The following is a 22,383-nucleotide window of genomic DNA, read 5'->3' as shown; positions in this document are numbered from 1 at the left end:
GGACGGAAGCACAGGGATTGCCGGGACGCGAAGCAATGCATTATGGGGCATTGGGACAGGACCCGGGATGCCCTGCGACCCCTCCGCCTTCCCACAATTCTTAGCGTCAGAAGAGGAAGAGATGCTCAGTGGGAATAGCTGCCCTGAGTGCACCGCTCCAAATACTGCTGCAAGCGCCTCAAGTGTGAACACACTATTGCGCAGGCAGCTGACGGTGTGAACACACAACCGCAATTTCCCTTCAGCGCTCTCTGAGCGGTGATGGAACCGCCGGTGATGTAACTCTGCCAGTGTAGACATACCCTTAGACAGGCACGTGCAGCCCTCTGGGACGTATTTGTGCCTCCTTTCCAACTGAGACTGAACTTGTGGTCGTGACTCTTTGGTGAATCTTTCACACTCTGGCCCTGGGGAAAGCCCCTGCACCTACAAACTGCATCAGGCGCCTTTAACATCTGCACACGGGAAAATGAGCTTCCTGCTTTTAAAGGGGACCTGCAAAGAGTTCTTGCTTCTTTACGATGGACAGGGAGGGTCTGAACGGTCTATGGATTTATTTTTCTTGCTTCTTATTTACCCTGTAAGTATCAGGAATGTCGAGTCTGCTCTGCCCTGGGGTCTCTGGAGGACTGGCTGGGTATCCCACAGCATGTACATTCGGCTCTCACACCGTGGTTGACTGGGGATAGACCGTTCACACAGATCACCTTTCCCCATTGTTCATTGGTCCGTGGAATTAAACAGATGGTAACAAAACACAAACAGAACAAGCAAGAGTTGTAAGGAGTTGGACAAGCTATTCCTCCCTCTCTTAGAACTTGGCTTTTAAAATCAGTTTAGTCCAACCCATGCAAGCAGGTAGAGGTGCTCCTGTCGGTCTGAGAGAAGAGTTGATTCTGGTTTAGCTTCAATTCCTAATTGATTGAACCTAAACTAAAATAACCCTCCATCACACCACAATAAGTGCATCCACACCGGGGTTTTCACAGGTGTAAGTAAACTGGTTTCAAAACTAATTTCAGTTCAACTGGTTCCATTTTCATGTAGACGTGTGTAACGAGGGCAGCTCTGCCAGCTGGGGCTGGAACCTGGGGGGCTGTCGCTGACGCTGCCTCCCCAGGGTTAAAGCCAAACCCCACAGCAATGACCGAAGGGCTGGGGAAGGGGACAGAGCCACGGTCCCAGGATCTCGCTGCTCTAAGGATGCAGAGGAGCCGTGTGAGGAGCAGCAGCAGGGCAGGCACAAAGCGACAAAACAGCCTCACAAAGAGGTGGGTTTTGTATTTTGTTTTACACTGAACCTGCTGCTCCAGGCAGGACAGGCAGCAAACCCCAGGGGTCCCCCTGCTGGCGCTGGTCCCCGCGTGTGACAGACAGCTGGGATCACGCGGGTCAGTCTGGAGGCTGAGAGATGGGAGAGCAGGTGGGATGTTTGCAGAGCGAATGGGGAGGCGTTGGCTGAAGAAGGTGCTAAGGGGGATAGTGCAGCTGGTTCGGGGAAGAGCAGCAGCTGAGACGAGGCCTGTTCGTGCCCCCCTGATCCTGGGGTGTTGGCTGCTGGCGCAGGGCTCTCAAGATGGGAGGGGAGAGGGCTGCCCAGCAGGGGAGGGGGCTTCAGCGGGAATTTTCCATCGTGTCGGCGTCAGGGGCTTTAAACAAACACAAACATCCCCTGAGATGGGATCAAAATCACCCCACACACACACACACACCCGGCAGACAACTGTAGACATGGCCCCCCAGAACTCTCCCAAACCCCACAAAGACTGTCCCCTCAGAGTCACCCCCCGCCCTCAAGACAGATTCCCTTGTGCCCCACATAGACCCTTCCCCCAAGATGTCTCTCCCCCCACACACATGGTCCTGGTGGGTTCCATGCTCCCAGCTCCCGTCCTTTGCCCTCTACAACACACACAGACCTCTCCGGCCCATGGACTCCCCCCAACCATAAAGTTGTAGGGACTGGAGTTGTGTGTGGGTGCATCACACCTACCTGAGCCGCAGGGGGCGCTGTACTCAGCCTTTGTGTGTTCACCTGCAACAGCAAGGGATGTAAGGAATGGAGGAGAGACCCAGTGGGGGCATGAGAACCCCTCCCCCTAATCCCACACAGGCAGAGTCTGTTACCCCAGCCCCAGGGGATCCCTGCTGTAGGTCTGAGCCCTACAAAGGAGTGGGAGGTTGCCCCCAGCTGTCTGAGTGGGGCTGTGCGCTCTCTCCCATCCCCCATCTCCAAGTAAGTCAGACGGGCCCAGCAATCACCACTGAGTTGCCCCTCAAAATGCTCATGGAAACCGTCCTGCCACCTCCTGGCCCAGCACAAAGGGTTCTGGGGGCGTCTGAGGAGCTGGATGGCAGGGGAAATGTGGGGGGCCCTGAAGGGGCGGGACTCGCCTTCTCCTGCTGGGACGGCCCCAGTTACACCAGCCACACCCTCCCCACTAGCCCGATGAGCACACATCTCCCGTGTCCCTCGCGATGAGCAACCCCACAGATCGAACCCGGGACGGCTGTGACCTGAGTGGGATTTATGGAAATGGGGCACTTGGCACCTGGGGAGATTTCAGTGACCCCACGCCCTGAGTGTGACACAGAGCCCACGAGAACAGCTGTAATGGGGGTGGAGCCAGTGCAGGACATGCCCACCCACCCACTGACTGTGACACAGAGCCTAGGGTAGCTGTAATGGGGGCGGAGCCAGGGCGGGACTCACCCGTCTCGTAGTAATCGTACAGTCTCACTGGGGCTGCTCTGAGATTCTTCACAGGGAAATCCTGCTCCAGGGAGAAGGTGAAACTCGCCGCTTCCTTCGTCAGCTACCGAGAGAGCGACAGAGCGAGCGCCTGGGCTGAACGTCTGCACTGGCAGCTCGAACCCCCGCCTCCCCGAGGCTCAGCCTGGCCCAGCCGCTTCCCCCTGCCCCCGCAGCCTGGAGCAGTGAGAAAATGCTTCCCCCAAATCCCTGTTCCACCCCCCCTACAAAATGTGACCCCCTTTCATCACACTCAGGGCCCAGCTCCAGTCCCCCAACCCTGAGCTCCCCGTCGCTCCGTTCACGGCCCTCCCTGGGGTTTGGCTGAGTCTGGTCCCATCTCCCCGTCCTTTCTGGAAACGGGTCACTTGGAACCAGGGGAGATTTCAGTGACCCCTCGCCGTGCGTGTGACACAGACCCCAGGAGAGCAACTGTAATGGGGTGGAGCCAGGGCAGGACACGCCCTCCCCGTTCACACCAGGCTCCCGGAGCCCCGAGCCGCCTGCACTCACCTGGTCCAGATAGAGCATCACCTGGTCATTCTGCACCTTCAGCCACTTCACCAAACGCTGCTTCTCCAGCTAGGAGCAGAGGGAGGAAACGGCTGAGCCTGGAACGGAGGGGCTGGGGCCGGAGTCACTGCTCTGCTGGGGGCTGGAACATGGGGCACCAAACGCCCCCGTAGCCGAGGGGCCTGGCTGCCACCCCCCATGCCAGTCACAGCTGAGCACTGGGTGTCTGCTGGGGGAGAGGTGGGACTGTAGACATGGGCGTTGTGTTGTAGGGGGAGATAAGCAAGGTCAGGGAGTGCTTCTATATCGTGATGCCAACTTTTCCCAAGCTAGCACTAAAAATTTCCCAAATCTGGTGAAAAATTCCCAGATAAAGTTTTTTATTTCAAAATCTCAAAGGAACATAATATGTGTTTTTTTAATAACTATATAATATATATTATATCCAAATTATTCTTATTCGTTCGAGATATTTCACATTTATTATAATTTTTATACATATAGATGTTTTTCAATTTTAAATTTATGTGACTTATACAGTAAATAAAATATTTAACACGTGAGGAGTAGGCTTGAAATTATAGACAACAATGTATTTTACACAAATTTCACTATTTAAAAAACAAAAGTATTAATAAGGACAGCATGTGGATAGCTCAGTGGTTTGAGCATTGGCCCGCTAAACCCAGGGTTGTGAGTTCAATCCTTGAGAGGGTCACTTAGGGAACTGGGGTAAAAATCTGTCTGGGGATTGGTCCTGCTTTGAGCAGAGGGTTAGACTAAATGACCTCCTGAGGTCCCTTCCAACCCTGATATTCTATGTGCCCTGCAGTGTACTGTACATCAAATATCAGGGGGTAGCCATGTTAGTCTGTATCTGCAAAAACAACAAGGAGTCTGGTGGCACCTTAAAGACTAACAGATTTATTTGGGCATAAGCTTTTGTAGGTAAAAACCTCACTTCTTCGGATCCACTGTACATCAAAGTTACTTTGAAAAAATAAAAAGTAAACATATGATTATAAAATAAGATACAAAAGCAAACAGAAAGAACAAATAACACTCTTTTATATAATTTTCCTTATTATTATAATCTCTGAGTTTTATCCATTTTCCAACTCATGGTCTGAGTCATCACGAGGAACATCATTAATATTTTAACTAGTTTTATCACTGTCATTTTTACTGTACATATTTGTACAATGTAAATACAAGTGCTTAATAGTAATTACAAAATTAGAACATTTCTCTTGCTTTGCTTTCAAAGCTGATGTTATAATTACACTAGAATTGAGTGCTTTGATTGTCATACAGTTTCTTTTTTTGTTTTTTATGTCAGTTACCAGGGAAAAAATTCCCAAGTTGAAACATTTTACTCAAAAATTCCCAGATTTCGGGAAATTTCCCAGGATATAGAAGCACTGGGGTCAGGGCCTGCTCAGTGACTGGATGGGAGACCCAGGGCTGCACAGTGCCCCACGGCAGGGGGCAGGGCTCTGCAGGGGGAGCTCCTCCTGGGGGTCAGAGCTGCAATCTGTGCTCTCCTGGGGGTCTGGGCTCTCCCCCATGGATCAGCCCCTGGTTTCATGCTGTGTGACTGGCCCGGCCTGTTCTCCTCCCTGGGAAGCTCACCTGCCGCAGGGAGCTCTTGACAGGGGTGTAGCCGGACGGCAGCTTGGCCTTGATGATGGCCATGTTGGTGGCTGGGCGCTCCCCGCTGTACCTGCAACAGGAGCCGTGCACTGAGGTCGGGGTTTGCCCTGGATACAGACCCCAGGGGGATGGAGGGAGCAGGGCCGGCTCTGGCAAAAAAGCCGCCGGCTGCACCTCCACGCCCCTCTCCCCCCCCGCGGCGGCCAGAGCCCTGGGAGGAGGGCGGTGAGCCCTGGCGGGGGCTCCGCTCTCCCCCCGGCGGCTAGAGCGCAGGGAGCAGGGCGGCGAGAGGGTGGCGAGCCCCAGCCAGGGCTCGCCGCTCTCCCCCCGGCGGCCGGGGGGAGGGCGCCAGGGGAAGGTCCGTGAGCCCGGCCGTGGCACCGCTCTCCCCGGGGGCTGGAGCGCCGCGCCGCCCCCCTCCAGGTGCCGCCCCAAGCACGAGCTTGGTGGGCTGGTGCCTGGAGCCGGCCCTGGGAGGGGGAGGGGAGGCCTCCCATCTTCTCGGTCCTGCAGGCGTCTCTAATGCCCTCTGCCTGCTCTGGGCTGTAATCCCTGCTAGCCCCCGGACAGCCCTGAACTCCCCAGCAAGGGGCCCCGGCCCCAGGAGCTCCTTGGGAGCCGACTGTCCATTAGATCAGCCCCGGGACCAGCCCTTTAGTCCCTGGCACATTCCAAGGGGCCCCTGCCTCTGCCCCGAGCCCTGTGGGGGGGTGGCTCCCCCGGCGATCGATTCCTGCCCCGCCCCGGCCCTGCAGTGGGGCGGCTCTGCCCCGGCCATTTCCCCGCTGCTTGGGGCCTGCCCCTGCCCCTGGACCCGGTGGGGGGGCTGGGGCTCGTACCGGGCGTGCAGCACGAGGCTGAAGCGGGATCTGGCGCTCTCGGTGCACTCCTTCGGCTCCGTCTCCACCCGCAGGTCAAAGGTCGTGGCGCTCTTTGGGGGCGGCACGTTGTAGCGCAGAGTCAGCTGGGAGACAAGCAAGAGGGTTGGGGCAGAGCCTGCTGCCTCCACTACCACAGATCAGAGCCTGGGCCCAGAGCCAGGCGCCGTGGGGCAGGGCAAGGGCACAGCCAGTCACCGCTGGGCCAGCTGGTCCCCAGGGGCTCCTGCACTCACCTGCACAAAAACACAGCCCTTGCCGCTGGCCCGCAGCGTGTACTGCCCGGGGATCTCCTGCAGGGCCGCTCGCTGCAGCACCAGCCGGTTGGCGTTCTCCACGTGGAATTGCTGCCGGGCCCCGGCCTGGGAGCTCACTGTCACCGACACAGCCCCGCTCGGGCTGTATGTCAGGGCTGCGTATTTGGCCAGGGCCTGCAGGGCCACCACCATGTCCTGGGAAGGAGAGTCACCGAGCTGCTGTCACGCTCTGGGGAGAGGAGCCCGGCTCAGACTCACTGCAGCAGGATCAGGACCTGCTGGGGCGCTGACACCGGAACCCCGGCTCCCAGACCCTGAGGGCAGGGGGCTCTGCACCCACAACTTCCTCTCCCAGGTAGGGCTCCAGGTCAGCTGTGGAGATGTAGCCCCTGGGGGGCTCCTGGCCCCTTCCTGCACCAGGGCCTCAGCACTGGTTTGCCCCGAGGGCAGGGGTGTTACCTGCGTGGAGGAGAAGCCCCCAAAGGGGTCCTGCTGCCTGCTGAGCCAGCGGACGATCTGGGCGGCGGTCGTCATGTCAGCAGCGGACACATTGGGCAGGGAGAGATAGGCCAGGAGCACGTAAGCCGTCATCTCCACCTCCGCCAACAGGGCCTGGTTCCTGTAGGGGCTGGGCAGGGCCTTCACCTTCCTCTGCCAGTAGAGCTGTCCCCCTAAGAGAGGGGCCGAGAGAAGGGCAGCCCCATGGCTGCAGTTACAACACAGTGGGTCACCTGTTTGCTTTCCAAAGGGGTCCCAGGGGCTTCCCAGGCCAGAGGGACTCCTGCTCCCCACTGAATGCAGCCACCTCTGGGGCAGGACACTGCAGGTGATTCACAGTGCACAGGAGGGCTACACAAGTGTAACACAACACCCCTGGGTGGGTCGTCAGCAGGGACTGAACCCTGGATCTCTGATTCAAAAACCCTGAGCCTCTGCTGCCTGAGCTAAAAACCCAGCTTCAGTGGGTCATTGGCTGCAAGTGAACCCGAAACCTATGCGGTGCGGCCGCTCGGGGGCAAAGGTGGTGCTAACCCAAGGGGGGGCCTAAGAAGGAATATTCTTCCCCCCCCAGCCCATTACAAATATTAGCTGCATTATATCCACAAACCAATAAATAGCCCTGTGACGTTGCACTCCATATTCTTTATGGAAATATGCTTATGAGACGAATCTGACATCACTGAGATACACATTACGCAAGATGGCTCATGTGAGATATCATTGGAAAGGTTCTGATTTACTCAATGTGATTATCCAATTCGTATGCATGTATCATCTCTGTATCTAAAGCTAGGCATATGGACTATGTAACCATTACAAATTACAGATTTGATGGGCCGTCAGGAAGGAACAACAAGACCATGAGGATACTAATCTCTCTCCCTGCTGGGAAGCATCCAGGGATGTAACTGTGACACTGCTAGGTCAGGTGGTCTTGTCACCTGATATTAAACATTATCTGGGACTTCTTGTAACATTCCACTGGAAGGGAAAGCGGGTCAAGTCTGGGAAACAAAGGATTCCCACCTTATGTAAATCCTATTTAAGGGTGGGAAGGAAGGCAAATGGGGGGACTCCTCTCCATGGCCTGTCTGCCCAAGAAGAAAGACTGCTAAAGCCACCTCGAGGGCAGGCAAGGGGGGAGTCCAGACTGAGACAGGGGTCCAGTCTGAAAAGAAATATAACTGGAACTCTGAACCACAGAAACTTTGCAACCTGCCTAAAATAACATTTAGGATAAGAAATTACATTTTGTAACCTGTTTCTTAAGTACATTAAGTTTAGCTTGTGCACTTTGTTTTATTTGCTCAGTAATCTGCTTTGTTCTGGCTGTTCTGTCTTATATTACCTTACAATTCACCTTTTGTAGGTAATAAACTTATTATTTATAATATAACCCAGTTTGTACACTTTCTAACTGGGGGGAGGGCGCAGGAAGTCAGGCACATCTCTCTTCACACTGAGGAAGAGGGCAGATTTTTATGAGCTTGGGCTGTGGAGATTTTTCTATACAGCGCCAGACAGTATTATTCTGGGTTTATCTCCCAAAGGGATGTGCACGTGAGTGCTGGGGGAGTCATCACACACAGAGCTGATGTCAGTCTGTGTCTGCAGCTGGGTGTGGCCCTACCTGTGTGTGCTGCAAGAGGCCAGAGAGCCTAATTCAGCAACGCACAGAGAGGGAACCCTGGGGATTGAGCAGGGGAGGCTCAGGCCTAGTCTACACTGGAAATGTTAAAGCTTTAATGTGACTTGTGTGGTCGCGGCGCAGCACTAGGAGAGAGCTCTCCCAGTGCTCTAAAAACCCACCTCCACGAGGGGCGCAGCTCCCAGCGCTGGGGCACTGTCTACACTGCCGCTTTACAGCGCTGCAACTTGCTGTGATCTGGGCGGTGTTTTCCCACACCCCTGAGCGAGAAAGCTGCAGCGCTGTTAATTGCCAGTGTAGACAAGCCCTCAGTGAAATCCCAGTACATCAGATGGTATCCCAGAAGGGGGGTCCAACCCATCACAATCCCAACCCCCCACCAAAACCGACACCCTGTAAAAAGGCCACGTTACATTAGATGAATGGGTTTTGGGGATAATACCAAACTGGGGGACCCATGAGCTTCTTGGGACCCTAAGCAATTGCTTAGTCTGCTTGTGCCTTGTGCCACCACTGCTAGAGGGGGACAGAGAGCCCCTGAGAGACTGCGGGACCCCCTGGGGCTGGGGGCAAGAGGGGAGCACGACCCAGGTGAAGGGCAGGGATGGCGCTGATGCCTGATAAACACGCCCCTCCACAGGGTCTTTGTGACCTCGGAGACAGGTCCTGTTACCCAAGGGCTGTTTTACCCCAGTGCCTAGTGGCCCCTGGGTGCCCCAAGCAGCAGAGCCCCCACCTCTCCCCTCCCTGGGGCAGGAGCCACGTGCTGCTCCCAGCACTTCTTACCCGCCTCGGGGCAGGGCAGGAGGCGACACACACAACTCGCGGGCACAGACCAGCTGCAGCTGCTGCGCCGGGGCTTGGAGAGAAGAGACTTTTCACCTGAGCCGAGACACGACAGAGCCGCCCAGACCACACAGGTGGCCCCTCTCTGTGGGGGGACGTCTCCCCAGGGCCCGGCAGGAACCGAGCGCGCCAGGCCTCAGCTCCAGGCACGGCTCAGTCTGAGCTCGAACGGCGCCGAGGAGACGCACAGAGATCACTGGGGCGTGGTCATGACGAGTGTGAGGGACCCAACCTGGGACTCCCAGCGCCCCCTGGCCTCATGCCGAGGGCTCCTTCAGCTCAGCACTGACGTGGGGCAGCGCCACATCCTGCGTCCCCAGCCGCGCTCCCAGTGGGCCTAGGGCCTCCCATGGGACCTCCTGCCCTCTGGGGAGCTGGCCCCAGGCTGCATCGCTCACACCGGGGCTGGGCTGGGAGCGGCACAAACCCAAGAGCATCTGTGCAGGGAAAGGCTAGGGGAACTGGAGCGGGGGGACAGGCAGCCTCCCATGGGTCCCTGGGGGGCACATGGTGCAGACAACGGGGCACCCAGAGACCTGCTTCCCTGTACAACCCCCTCTCCCAGAGACAGCAGGGCCTAGCCGGCCCCGGCCCAGTGCTGCCCGTTCCCCTCCCAGTATTAGCCAGGCCAAGCCGAGAAGCCTCGGGCAGGGACTCCCCAGCTGTATGTCCCCAACACAGGATGGGGGCTGGGATCTTCTGGCATCTCCCCAGGGCTCGGTTATGGCCCATTCCCCTTGGGAGCTGCCTATGCAAGGCCCTGCCCCACAGGCTCTGAGCCCACTGGTCCCCGTCACGCTCCTGGCCCCGGGTGCTTTAGAGGACTGGGTTGGGACATGGGGCTTTGCCCCTCTAGGTTCTCAGCTACGATCCCCCCCAGGCTGGCAGCGACCCAGCCTCGTCCCCCTTCGCTCCGTGCGCTGGGCCCTGGGAAATGGCGGGACGATCTCACTCCAGCTCTGAGGGGAGAAGTGTCCCCACGACAGAGCCCGGCGTATCAGCCCCTCGCTGGCAGCCTCAGCAGAGACCACGGACTGACTGGGCCACGGAGACCCAGCTCCCCTGCCAGGCTGAGGAGGCCCCGGGGCAGGGGGCACCTGGGTGGGCAGGGCCGTGGGGGGCAGCTGGCCCTGCCCTGTGTCTAGAGGCCGGCAGAGAGGAGAGTACTAGAGCGAGGTGCTGCCGGTACCGGCGCTGACGCTGTGCTGGGCCAGGCGCTGCAGAAGGGCGTCCCGCATTGCAGTGCTCCCCGCCAGCCCGAAGGCATAGGCCAGCAGCGCCTGCGTGTAGAGGTCGCTGGTACTCGACTCCCGGAGGCACTGGAGGGCCCTGGTCACCATGGGGTACTGGGACAGGGGAGACACCGAACAGACTCCCCATCAGGCTGAACCGGCCAGAGGAGATGCCCCGCGCCTGGGTGTGTCCCCCAGCAACCACCCTATGGGGCACAACTACCTCCTCCCGCCAGCCTGTCGTCACCTCCCCTGACCCATCCCCCCACCCACACCCTGCGCCCCACAAGCCTCGCCAGACCCCCTCCCCCGAGCGCTAGACACCAAAACAGCCCAGCCCCTCCCCAAGCTGCTGAATCTTCCTCCGACTCTGACCCCAGCCCAACTCCCCACAGCACCCTGACCCCCGCCTTGGTACCAACCCCCCCCCCGACTTGTCAACTTCCCCTCCCCCCACCAACCCGCCTCTCCACTGTTGCCCACAGCTCCCTGACCCCCGCCTTGGTACCAACCCCCCCACTGACCTGTCAACTTCCCCTCCCCCTATCAACCCACTTCTCCACTGCACCCCACAGCACCCTGTCACCCCCAAATCTTGCCGGCTCCTCCCCTGGGACAGCCGGGCTTGGCCTCACCGTGAGCGGCTGCCCCAGCTCCAGCAGCGCCACCGTGATGTAAGCCGAGAGAGAGAGCTCATCCACCACGCCGCCCTGACGGGGAGAGAGACACCGGGAGTCGGCTCAGACCGAGCTGCAGGTCACATTGCCAGGATCAGGTGAGCCGCTGCCCAGGACAGGCCAATTGGGACAGAGAAGAACCGGATCCAGCGCTCCGAGTGGCTGGGTTTGGTTCCCGCCTCCTGCTGGGACCTATCAGGCCCATCTGGGTCCCGAGCAGCTGCCCCCAGTCGTAGCAGCCAGGGAGGCCACATGGTGGCAGTGAGTTCCACAGGCTACTTCAGGAGAGGTGGTAGCGGCTCCGTAGCCATGGCTGCACTGGACTCCCAGCATAAAACCCTATCTGAGCCCCCCTGGAACCAGAGGCTGGGAAGTTGGTTTGAACTGACATTTGCCAGATTTCCTGTGAAGACCAGGGGCCGTTTCTGCAGAGGCTGAGGGATTCGCCCCTCGCTGGGTGAGTAGATGCTCATTAAATAGTCCCCCTGTGCGGGAAACCGGACTTTGCCTAAGATTTGTCTCCTTCTATCTCCCAAATGGCCGGGTACAGCCCCAGCCCATTGTGACGTTATGAGTGTAATATAATAGCTCACTGAAAGGTGACAGGGCCAGAACGAGTTAATTAACTCACAGACTGACCCGGCCCATGGCTGAACTTTAGAGACTGGTTAGGAAGATATGTAAATGAATAGAGCTTTGAAATGCAAGTCTGCATTGTTAGAGATCGAATGGGAGATGTTTGCTCAGGTCTTGTGATGTAAGCAAACAAGTCTTGTCTATTGCTATAACTTTTATTCAAAGATCAAAAAAGGAATATTAACATTTATGAAGACACATGAGAGAAATAGTATTATTGTCTCTATGTCTCTTTGAAGGTTGTGGTAACCTGTATCTGAACTGTTTAATGGATAAATTACCCTGTGCTAATTGCCATGATGTTTAGGAGAAGGAGATTTAAGCCTATTGTTTTCTCAGGCCAAAAGGCTGCTGGAAATGTATAAAAACCTTGGGACACGATCCTTCTTCATCTCAGATCTGCTTTGGGTTTCAAGAGAGAGAAACTTAATCCACAAGGATTGAGATCCCCAGTCACTGACTGGAGTCATCCTGAATATGGACACTGGACTATAACCTATGGACTATTTCCAAAAGGACTTTTGGCAACTACAAGCTCATCTCTGCTATGTATCAGAACCTCAAGAATTGAACTCAAGTCTGTGTGTATATTGATCTTTTAACCAACACTCTCTCTCTTTTCTTTTTTAATAAATGTTAGTTTAGTTAACCAGAATTGGCTATAAGTGTGTATTTTGGGTAAGATCTAAGTTATCATTTGACCTGGGTCTGGGGCTTGGTTCTTTGGGATCAGAAGAACCTTTTCTTTTATATGATGACATAAGATTTTCAGTAATCATCATCATATCTGACATGTGTGTCTGGACGGAGGCCTGAGGCTGGGCATTTTAAGGGAACTGTGTTGTTTGGACGTCTGCATAACCAGTGAGGTAATACAGAAGCTGCTTTGTGCTGGCTTGGTAAATCTAAGTATTGGAATATCCACCCGCATTTAGGGTTTGTCTGCACTGTTCTGTCTGCAGTTCACCCTGATTGAGTGACCTCAGCTGGCTCCCACGGGCAGCATCGTCACCCCCCTCTTGTAGATTCCCGGCTCCCTGCAAACTCCGGGCAGTGGCAGGAATTGGGCTGTGACTCGAGCTGGGTGGGAATTTCCTGCTGAAATGATTTCTCGACAGACGACGCAGTTTCCACAAAACCAAAACTTTGAGGGAAAACGTTACTTTTGCTGAAACGTTTCGATTTCTGTTGGGAAAATAGAAACGCAACATTCTGCTGTGGGTCGGCGGGGCCCAAATCACAGCCTCTCGGGTTGGCGACCTGAATCTATACCTTCCACTGCAAACCGGTTCAACATTCAGCTGCACTGGCCTCATGACCCCGTTCCCCCATGGACTCGGGCTCCTTCGGACTTCATCTCCCATGATGCACCGCAACCGCCCTTCTGACTGAGCCGCATGGGGAGTTGTGGGAGTCACATGACTTCAGGGCTGGGCTGGGCCCTGCCCCTCAGGCTCTCCATGCCAGGCAATGAGTGCGGGGTCTGCTCAGTGCCCGCGGGGAGACCGGGCTGTGCAGGAGCCGGGGGGCTGGGCCAGGGCTGCTCCCTCGTTCGGTGCAAGAACCCGCTGCCCCGGCCGTTCCAGCCATTCAGCCATTGCTAAAAACCCAGGGAAATCCCCCAAACCGACACGGGTGACAACAACCAGCTGCCATGAGGGGCCCCCACCCCCTTCCCCAGCTTCTCCCCTCCTCCCCCATCCCACCTGCAGTGCGTTGTTCAACAGCTTCCCCACACTGCGGAAGCAACCGGTCTTCCGCTGGCGGTTGTGCAGCCACCCTAGGGCGTCCTCTAGGTGCTTCTCGTCGATGGAGATATAGGGCCTGGCTTGGCCAAAGGACTTGAGAACGAAGGCCGTCAGCCTGGGTGGGGAGAGACCCCGTGAGAGGGACACTCTGCAGGAGATGCTGCGGGCCAGGAGGGAGGTACGTCGGGAACGGGGCTGGGGGTGAGCATTGTGGGGGGTGAGCAGAGATGTCAGAGGAGCCCAGAACGGGAATGGGAGGATTTGGAGTGAGTAAGTGGGGCAGAGCTGTGTGGGGAGCAGGACTGGAATAGCAGTGGGGCTGGGGGTCAGGCTGCAGCCCGGTAGGCCCTGCCCACCCAGAGCTCTGACTCGCCCGTGCCGTGTGGCCCCTCACCAGGTGTTGCCCCTGGCATCTCTCTTCCTAGAGGCGCTGTAAGAGCCATCGTTGTGTTTGTAGAGCAGCTCGCACTCGTAGCCTGCAGGGATGGGAGAGAGACAGCAAGTCCTGGATCCGCTCACCCCCCGAGGGGCTAGAATCCACCCCCAGCCTGCACCCCATGGGGCCCGCCAGCCCTCCTCCCCCACGACGCTGAGACTCAGAGATTCCAGGGGTCGGTTTGAATAGGGGGATGGAGTTAAGGCTAAATAGGGCCCTGATCCCCCCCAAACGCTCCAGCGCCCCGACCTGGGGCTCGATCCCAACCAGCGCCCCCTCCTGGGGGGAAAGGGCTCCTCTCCCATTTCCTGAACCCTGAGTCAAACAGTCCTTATGACCTGGGCCTCGGGACTGGTGCCCCAGAGAGGAAAGGCCAAGGATCTAATTCACTGACCCCCAGAGTCAACCAGGGTCCTGATCTGGGGCTGGATTGGAACCCGGGCCCCAGAGGTGGCATGGACAGGGCCCTCGCATGGCCCCGCCATGCCCTGTGGGCGCAGGGGCGGGAGGACACTCACCGCTCTGGAGGAATCCCTGGGCCTTGTCCCTGATCTCCGGGCTCAGCTGCCCGCTCTTCTCCAGGTACTGCTGGATGTAGATGTTGGGAGCAAACTGGACCATGTTCTCTTCTCCATCGCCGTAGGGCATGGCCAGCAGCTGGTCTATGTTCTGCAGAGCTGTGCCTATTATGTCTCCTGGCACCAATGGAGTTGGGGAAGCAGAGAATTACCAGGCTGCACAACAGCTGCCCCGTCCCTAACACTACATCAGTGGAGCCCTGGCACGCGGGGGCCCAGAGCCCCCAGTTCAATTCAGGCCTGGTGGGGTTACGTGGATACGTGGTGATGAATGGCCAAGACACCAATGCCCTGGCACAACTTTATGGCATCACCGCAGGAGTCTATTGCCCTCACTGGGGACAAGGCCCTGGAGCACAGACTGCAGGGAACAGTCCTGCCCTGGCCCCAGACACCCACAAGACATCATTGGTCTTTTCCATCCGTGATGCCCCGGCCTCTCTGATCAGAGCCCTGGGCCACAGATGGGCTGACTGGTGAAGGGCACCGTGCCCTGGCAGGGATGTGTGGTGTTTAGATGCTGCTGTAATTATTAGAACTGGGAGCACTGGCTGTTGGGAGTCTGAAAGGACAGGAAACAGGAAGGAGGGGGGAGGAGTTGAGGAGACAGAGTGAGCGTTACAGAGGGTGCAGCAGCAGCTTGGTAAAGAGGTTTCCACTGAAAAAATAAAGTCCTGTTGAAGTTTGTTAGTACCTTGCCTGGTTGATACAACATTTTGGCGACGAGGATGGATCTTCTGCCTCTGAACCCACCTGCACCTTTTCTGCAAAGCCAAGAATCATAGAATCATAGAATATCAGAGTTGGAAGGGACCTCAAGAGGTCATCTAGTCCAACCCCCTGCTCAAAGCAGGACCAATTCCCAGCTAAATCATCCCAGCCAGGGCTTTGTCAAGCCGGGCCTTAAAAACCTCCAAGGAAGGAGACTCCACCACCTCCCTAGGTAACGCATTCCAGTGTTTCACCACCCTCCTAGTGAAATAGTTTTTCCTGATATCCAACCTGGACCTCCCCCACTGCAACTTGAGACCATTGCTCCTTGTTCTGTCATCTGCCACCACTGAGAACAGCCGAGCTCCATCCTCTTTGGAACCCCCCTTCAGGTAGTTGAAGGCTGCTATCAAATCCCCCCTCATTCTTCTCTTCTGGAGACTAAACAATCCCAGTTCCCTCAGCCTCTCCTCATAAGTCATGTGCTCCAGACCCCTAATCATTTTTGTTGCCCTCCGCTGGACTCTTTCCAATTTTTCCACATCCTTCTTGTAGTGTGGGGCCCAAAACTGGACACAGTATTCCAGATGAGGCCTCACCAATGTCGAATAAAGGGGAATGATCACGTTCCTCGATCTGCTGGCAATGCCCCTACTTATACAGCCCAAAATGCCGTTAGCCTTCTTGGCAACAAGAGCACACTGTTGACTCATATCCAGCTTCTCGTCCACTGTGACCCCTAAAACCATCCCAGGTGAGCCTCCAATTGCTTTTACTGTCTGGAGCCATATGTTTGAGCCTTATCTGCTTGCAATCAGTGCTACAGAGATTTCTGAAGTAAGAAAGCGTGCTCTGCTAATCCACTGCCTTGGAGCAGAAGGGCAGTGTATATTTTACACTTTTCCCCTTGCAGATGATAAATATGAGACTGCACTCACTGCATTAAAGAACTTTTTTGTGCCAAAGGTGAATGTAGTAGCTAATTGCTACAGATTTCGCCAGCGTGAGCAGAAACTAGGGGAGACTATAATGCAGTATATTGCTTCCCTGAGGAGTCTGATTGTAACTTGTGACTTTGGGAATATGGCAGATGAGATGATTAGAGACCAGCTCATTGAGAAAACAACCATGGTTTGTGTAAGAGAACACTTACTTCTAGAACCACAACTGACACTAGAAAAAGCAATAACCATTGCTACTCAGAGTGAGTCAGCTACAGATACAGGAGGTACAGTCCAGGCTGTGACTCGTTTGCAGAAAAGTTCACTATCGCTGCAGACAAACAATTGCAAGAGGAAAACTAATGAAAAGCCATTGACTCAGCAAATTCGAAATACAGTAAAAGCATACTTTCGCTGTGGATCCCCACACCATCTTGCAAGCTACACAGGATGTCCAGCAAAAGTAGCTCAGTGCAATCATTGCAAAAAGATTGGGCATTTTGCTAAAGTATGTCGCAGTAGCCAGTCCAATCAACAGGTGCATGCAGTTACAATACCAGATGTTACTGTGCTGAGTGTGGACAAAATCACTACTGCACATATTCCAGAACAGATAATCATAGAATCTCAGGGTTGGAAGGGACCTCAAGAGGTCATCTAGTCTAATCCCCTGCTCAAAACAGGACTAATCCCCAGACAGATTTTTACCCCAGTTCCTTAAACAGCCCCCTCAAGGTTTGAGCTCACAACCCTGGGTTTAGGAGGCCAATGCTCAAACCACCAAGCTATCCCTCCCCCACTGCATTGTAAACGTTTCCACCATACTCTCAGGCAAATCACACTCTGTTCAGCTAATGTTGGACACTGGCTCAGCAGTAACTATACTACCTGATTCCATTTATTTGCATTACTTTAAAGATGTGCCTCTTACTGAACCCAAACTTCAGTTGGTGTGCTATTTGCAAAACCATATTCCAGTACATGGCTGCCTGCCAGCAATAGTTACTTTTGGTGATTGCTGTGTAACTGCAGAGTTCTACGTTGTCCACAAAGGCACTCCTATCCTTGGCAGAGATTTATTGGCTGCTTTAAATCTCAGGGTAGTTAATGGACGAATTGATCTTCCTCAGCAAAGCACTCTTGCGGTACACACACCAGTTTCAGCTGGGACCCAGCACCAGTTTGAGGAGAAACTCGGCTGTGCTTATGGGTTTCTGCATAATGTTAAAATGCGGAATAATGTGATGCCTGTACGACAGAAATTACGGTGCTTACCATTTTCAGTCAGGGAAGCTCTTTCAGAGGAACTTAGAAAACTTGTTCAAAAGGACATTACTGAAGAGATTAACTCCTCGGAATGGGTTTCACCTATAGTAGTGACGCAGAAGAAGTGGGGAGACATTTGCCTTTGTGTGGATTTAAGGGAGCCAAATAAAGCTATTGTGATTGACAGCCATCCTCTTCCTCACATAGAAGAAGTATTTGCAGAACTCCGTGAAGCAAAGATGTTTTCTACTCTTGATTTGCAGAGTGCATACCACCAGGTTATGTTGCATGAAGATAGCAGAGACCTCACAGCATTTATTACACATGATGGACTATTTCATTTTAAATGTGTTCCTTACGGTCTCACATCAGCCCCAAGTGCCTTCCAAAAAATGATGTCAGTGATTCTGAAGAATCAACATGGGAGTTCAGTGCTATTTGGATGATATTATCGTGTTTGAAAATACTACTGAGGAGCATGACAATAACCTGCAGTCTGTACTAAACTGCATCAGCAAAGCAGGCCTCAAGCTCAATAGGTCCAAATGCAAATTTAGACAAACTGAACTCTCTTTTCTGGGGCATACAATTTCACAGGCTGGACTAAAACCTGACCCAGATCATATCATGGCAATTTCAAATGCTCCTCCTCCAACAGATTTGCAAATCTTACATTCCTTCTTGGGTCTTACCTCCTGGTATGCAAAATTCATTCCCTATTATGCCTCTGTCATTGAACCGTTACAAGAATTACTACGGAGAAGTTCAACCTTAGTGTGGACAACGGATGCACAAGCTAGTTTCAAAACTGTGAAAGACTTGATTGTACATAGTACAGTACTTGCACTATTCAGTCCTGCATTGCCCACAATTGTAACTACTGATGCTTCTGATTATGGACTTGGGGCTGTCCTCACACAACTTCATGAGGACAACACAGAGAGGACTGTTGCATTTGCTTCAAGGACACTAAGTAATGCTGAAAGAAAATATTCTACAGTCGAAAAAGAAGCACTTGCTTGTGTCTGGGCTACTGAAAAATGGAGAACTTACCTGTGGGGCCGCACGTTCAAGTTGTGCACAGACCACAGCCCTTTGACGATGTTGCTTACCACAAAAGGACTGGGAAGAGCAGGATATCATATTGCTAGATGATCTGCAAGACTACTCTCTTTCAATTATGAACTGGAATATAAGCCTGGAAACAAAAATGTGGTAGCTGATTGCCTTTCTCGCCTGTCTTTGCCTTCACCAGATGGTCCACCGGAGGATAAGGATGTAGTAGTTGCGCTTATTACAAGCACTCTTACTGCATTTACAAGAGAACAATTTCAAGCTGCTTGTTCAGCGTGTCCAATTCAACAAAAACTACAGGAATTTCTGACAAAGAGATGGCCCAGTAACCCTAAAAACCTTGACCCAGTTTTGCTACCTTGTTTTAGAGTTCGGGATGAACTTTCTTTGCTCAATGGCTGGGGCTACGAGGTACACAATGATTTTTTTGCCTCTGTCTTCACGCACAAGGTCAGCTCCCAGATTGCTGCACTGGGCAGTACAGCATGGGGAGAAGGTGGCCAACCCTCTGTGGAGAAAGAAGTGGTTCGGGACTATTTAGAAAAACTGGACGTGCACAAGTCCATGGGGCAGGATGCGCTGCATCCGAGGGTGCTAAAGGAGTTGGCGGGTGAGATTGCAGAGCCATTAGCCATTATTTTTGAAAACTCATGGCGATCGGGGGAGGTCCCAGATGACTGGAAAAAGGCTAATGTAGTGCCCATCTTTAAAAAAGGGAAGAAGGAGGATCCGGGGAACTACAGGCCAGTCAGCCTCACCTCAGTCCCTGGAAAAATCATGGAGCAGGTCCTCAAGGAATCAATTATGAAACATTTAGAGGAGAGGAAAGTGATCAGGAACAGTCAGCATGGATTCACGAAGGGGAAGTCGTGCCTGACTAACCTAATTGCCTTCTATGATGAGATAACTGGCTCTGTGGATGAGGGGAAAGCAGTGGATGTGTTATTTCTTGACTTTAGCAAAGCTTTTGATACTGTCTCCCACAGTATTCTTGCCACCAAGTTAAAGAAGTATGGGCTGGATGAATGGACTGTAAGGTGGATAGAAAGCTGGCTAGATCGTCGGGCTCAACGGGTAGTGATCAATGGCTCCATGTCTAGTTGGCAGCCGGTTTCAAGTGGAGTGCCCCAAGGGTCGGTCCTGGGGCCGGTTTTGTTTAATATCTTTATTAATGATCTGGAGGATGGTGTGGACTGCACTCTCAGCAAGTTTGCAGATGACACTAAACTAGGAGGCGTGGTAGATACACTAGAGGGTAGGGATCGGATACAGAGGGACCTAGACAAATTGGAGGATTGGGCAGAAAAAAACCTGATGAGGTTCAACAAGGACAAGTGCAGAGTCCTGCACTTAGGACGGAAGAATCCCATGCACTGCTACAGACTAGGGACCGAATGGCTAGGTAGCAGTTCTGCTGAAAAGGACCTAGGGGTCACAGTGGACGAGAAGCTGGATATGAGTCAACAGTGTGCTCTTGTTGCCAAGAAGGCTAACGGCATTTTGGGCTGTATAAGTAGGGGCATTGCCAGCAGATCGAGGAACGTGATCGTTCCCCTTTATTCGACATTGGTGAGGCCTCATCTGGAATACTGTGTCCAGTTTTGGTCCCCACACTACAAGAAGGATGTGGAAAAATTGGAAAGAGTCCAGCGGAGGGCAACAAAAATGATTAGGGGTCTGGAGCACATGACTTATGAGGAGAGGCTGAGAGAACTGGGATTGTTTAGTCTCCAGAAGAGAAGAATGAGGGGGGATTTGATAGCAGCCTTCAACTACCTGAAGGGGGGTTCCAAAGAGGATGGAGCTCGGCTGTTCTCAGTGGTGGCAGATGACAGAACAAGGAGCAATGGTCTCAAGCTGCAGTGGGGGAGGTCCAGGTTGGATATCAGGAAAAACTATTTCACTAGGAGGGTGGTGAAACACTGGAATGCGTTACCTAGGGAGGTGGTGGAGTCTCCTTCCTTGGAGGTTTTTAAGGCCCGGCTTGACAAAGCCCTGGCTGGGATGATTTAGCTGGGAATTGGTCCTGCTTTGAGCAGGGGGTTGGACTAGATGACCTCTTGAGGTCCCTTCCAACTCTGATATTCTATGATTCTATGATACACACCGGCTACTTGTGCCAGAAGAATTACAGTCAAAACTCATACACCTGGCACACGATACTCATCAAGGAATTGTCAGAACCAAACAATGACTACGGGATCTATACTACTTGGTCCTGCCAGTGAAGGGAGGGGGCTGGACTCCATGACCTTTCAAGGTCCCTTCCAGTTCTAGGAGATAGGATATCTCCATTAATTTATATTGGTGGCCAGGGATGGTCTCTCAAACTGAAGCACTCATAAAATCCTGTGTCACTTGTCAAATGCATGATAAGACAGCAGTGACATGTACCCCTCCATTACAGCCTATTCCTCTTCCTGAATCTGCATGGGAAAAAGTGGCGATTGACATGGTAGGACCCTTTGATACTGCTCCAATTGACTGTCGTTATGCCATCACTTTAATAGACTATTTCAGTAAATGGCCCGAGGTAGCATTTACATCGCAAATCTCTTCTGCTACAGGAATTAAGTTTCTCTCTTCAGTTTTTAGCCGGGACGGTAACCCCAAAGAACTGGTTTCAGATAATGGTAGTCAATTTACTTCCCTGGAGTTCGAAACTTTTCTAGCAGAGAGGAACATTTTACACAGAAGGTCATCGCTATATTACCCTCAAGCCAATGGGGAAATTGAACGGTTTAACAGAAGTTTGAAAGTGAGTTTGCAAACGGCTCAACTGGAAGGGCGATTGTGGATAACCTTCACGACTGATTTCTTGCAAGCGTACCGGGCTACACGACATGCCACAACGCAAAGATCACCCTCAGAGTTACTGCATGGGAAACAGCTGACTACTAAACTGAACATTGCTGGATTGTTAAAGGCACGACCTGATGCCCCAAACGAGGATGATGTGAGAAAAACAGTTGAACAGAACCAAGCAAAGTCTAAGGCTTTCACAGACAAGCGGTGGAGTGCTAAGGAACCAAAGTTTGAATGTGGTTCCTTTGTTAGAATACGAAAACCTGGAATCTTACGCAAAGGGGACCATAAATTCACAGCTCCTCTCAAAATCATACAGAAGAAGGGACCTTACACCTATCGACTTTCTGATGGGCGGGTATGGAATGCTTCTTATCTTGCACCTGCCTATGCACCAAGAGGAGATTATGCCAACACCCAGTCTGCATTGGATGACTTCACCGTAGAACCACCACAACAAGACATTGCACTGGAACCGGGGCTTGAGAGATGGCCTGTCAGACCCAGACGACCACCTGCCTGGACTAGAGACTATGTTATGTACTATCTACAGTGTTTTCAGTGTAATATTTCTGCCAAAAGTATAGTGTCTTGTTTCATATTTGTTCCTGTGGTTAGAACAATGTTTATTTTAATTGGGTAATTTTCTTAAGAGAGGAGGGACTGTGGTGTTTAGATGCTGCTGTAATTATTAAAACTGGGAGCGCTGGCTGTTGGGAGTCTGAAAGGACAGGAAACAGGAAGGAGGGGGGAGGAGTTGAGGCAGAGTGAGAGTTACAGAGGGTGCAGCAGCAGCTTGGTAAAGCGGTTTCCACTGTAAAAATAAAGTCCTGTTGAAGTTTGTTAGTACCTTGCGTGGTTGATACAACAGGATGGGACAGGGGAATTCCTTACCCAGGACAGTCATGTGGGCCCGCTCGGACCCCGCCAGGACGTTCGCTGGCAGCTGCACGGAGATTTCTTCGGATGCTGAGTAACACGAAGGCAAAGACAAACCGTTAAAGGCCTGTTGGGAACCTGCCCCTGTCTCCAGCCAATCAGATCCCTCCATTACTCACCGTTTGGGGCTCTCACCCAAGCACAGCCCCTCTCTCAATCCCAAGCTCCCCCTGCCGTGGCACATACGTGCCCTTGAGGGCGAGGGCTGGGGGTTCTCAGCGGAGGGTCCTGCCTGTGGGAGTCGGTCCCTCTCCTGGCCCCAGAGAGCCGGTGTGACGAGCTCTGCAGGGAG

The 22,383-nt window shown here is 53.5% G+C and overlaps 2 protein-coding genes across 3 annotated transcripts in view; both read right to left on the bottom strand.

Moving 5' to 3' along the window:
* Positions 1-22,383, bottom strand: part of LOC128829192 (alpha-2-macroglobulin-like protein 1) — a 106,006-nt gene that overhangs the window by 53,715 nt on the left and 29,908 nt on the right. The gene's annotated exons all lie outside the window — the stretch shown is intronic.
* Positions 704-22,383, bottom strand: part of LOC128829193 (alpha-2-macroglobulin-like protein 1) — a 34,342-nt gene continuing 12,662 nt past the window's right edge. For both annotated transcript variants that reach the window (XM_054014473.1, XM_054014475.1), the window contains exons 10-23: positions 22,047-22,121; positions 14,296-14,472; positions 13,736-13,817; positions 13,300-13,456; positions 10,916-10,990; positions 10,238-10,394; positions 6,513-6,724; positions 6,033-6,248; positions 5,758-5,882; positions 4,898-4,988; positions 3,266-3,334; positions 2,714-2,816; positions 1,994-2,035; positions 704-1,649 (exon numbers count right to left, since the gene is read on the bottom strand). In XM_054014473.1, coding sequence (XP_053870448.1) covers positions 1,615-1,649; positions 1,994-2,035; positions 2,714-2,816; positions 3,266-3,334; positions 4,898-4,988; positions 5,758-5,882; positions 6,033-6,248; positions 6,513-6,724; positions 10,238-10,394; positions 10,916-10,990; positions 13,300-13,456; positions 13,736-13,817; positions 14,296-14,472; positions 22,047-22,121 — 1,616 coding nt within the window. In that variant the 3' untranslated portion in view covers positions 704-1,614. The remainder of the gene's footprint in view (positions 1,650-1,993; positions 2,036-2,713; positions 2,817-3,265; positions 3,335-4,897; positions 4,989-5,757; positions 5,883-6,032; positions 6,249-6,512; positions 6,725-10,237; positions 10,395-10,915; positions 10,991-13,299; positions 13,457-13,735; positions 13,818-14,295; positions 14,473-22,046; positions 22,122-22,383) is intronic.

This window comes from Malaclemys terrapin, chromosome 25, assembly GCF_027887155.1.
Source record: "Malaclemys terrapin pileata isolate rMalTer1 chromosome 25, rMalTer1.hap1, whole genome shotgun sequence".
NCBI classification, from domain to species: domain Eukaryota; kingdom Metazoa; phylum Chordata; order Testudines; family Emydidae; genus Malaclemys; species Malaclemys terrapin.
Note: the sequence above shows the minus strand (reverse complement) of the source record. Positions and strands in the feature narration are given on the sequence as shown.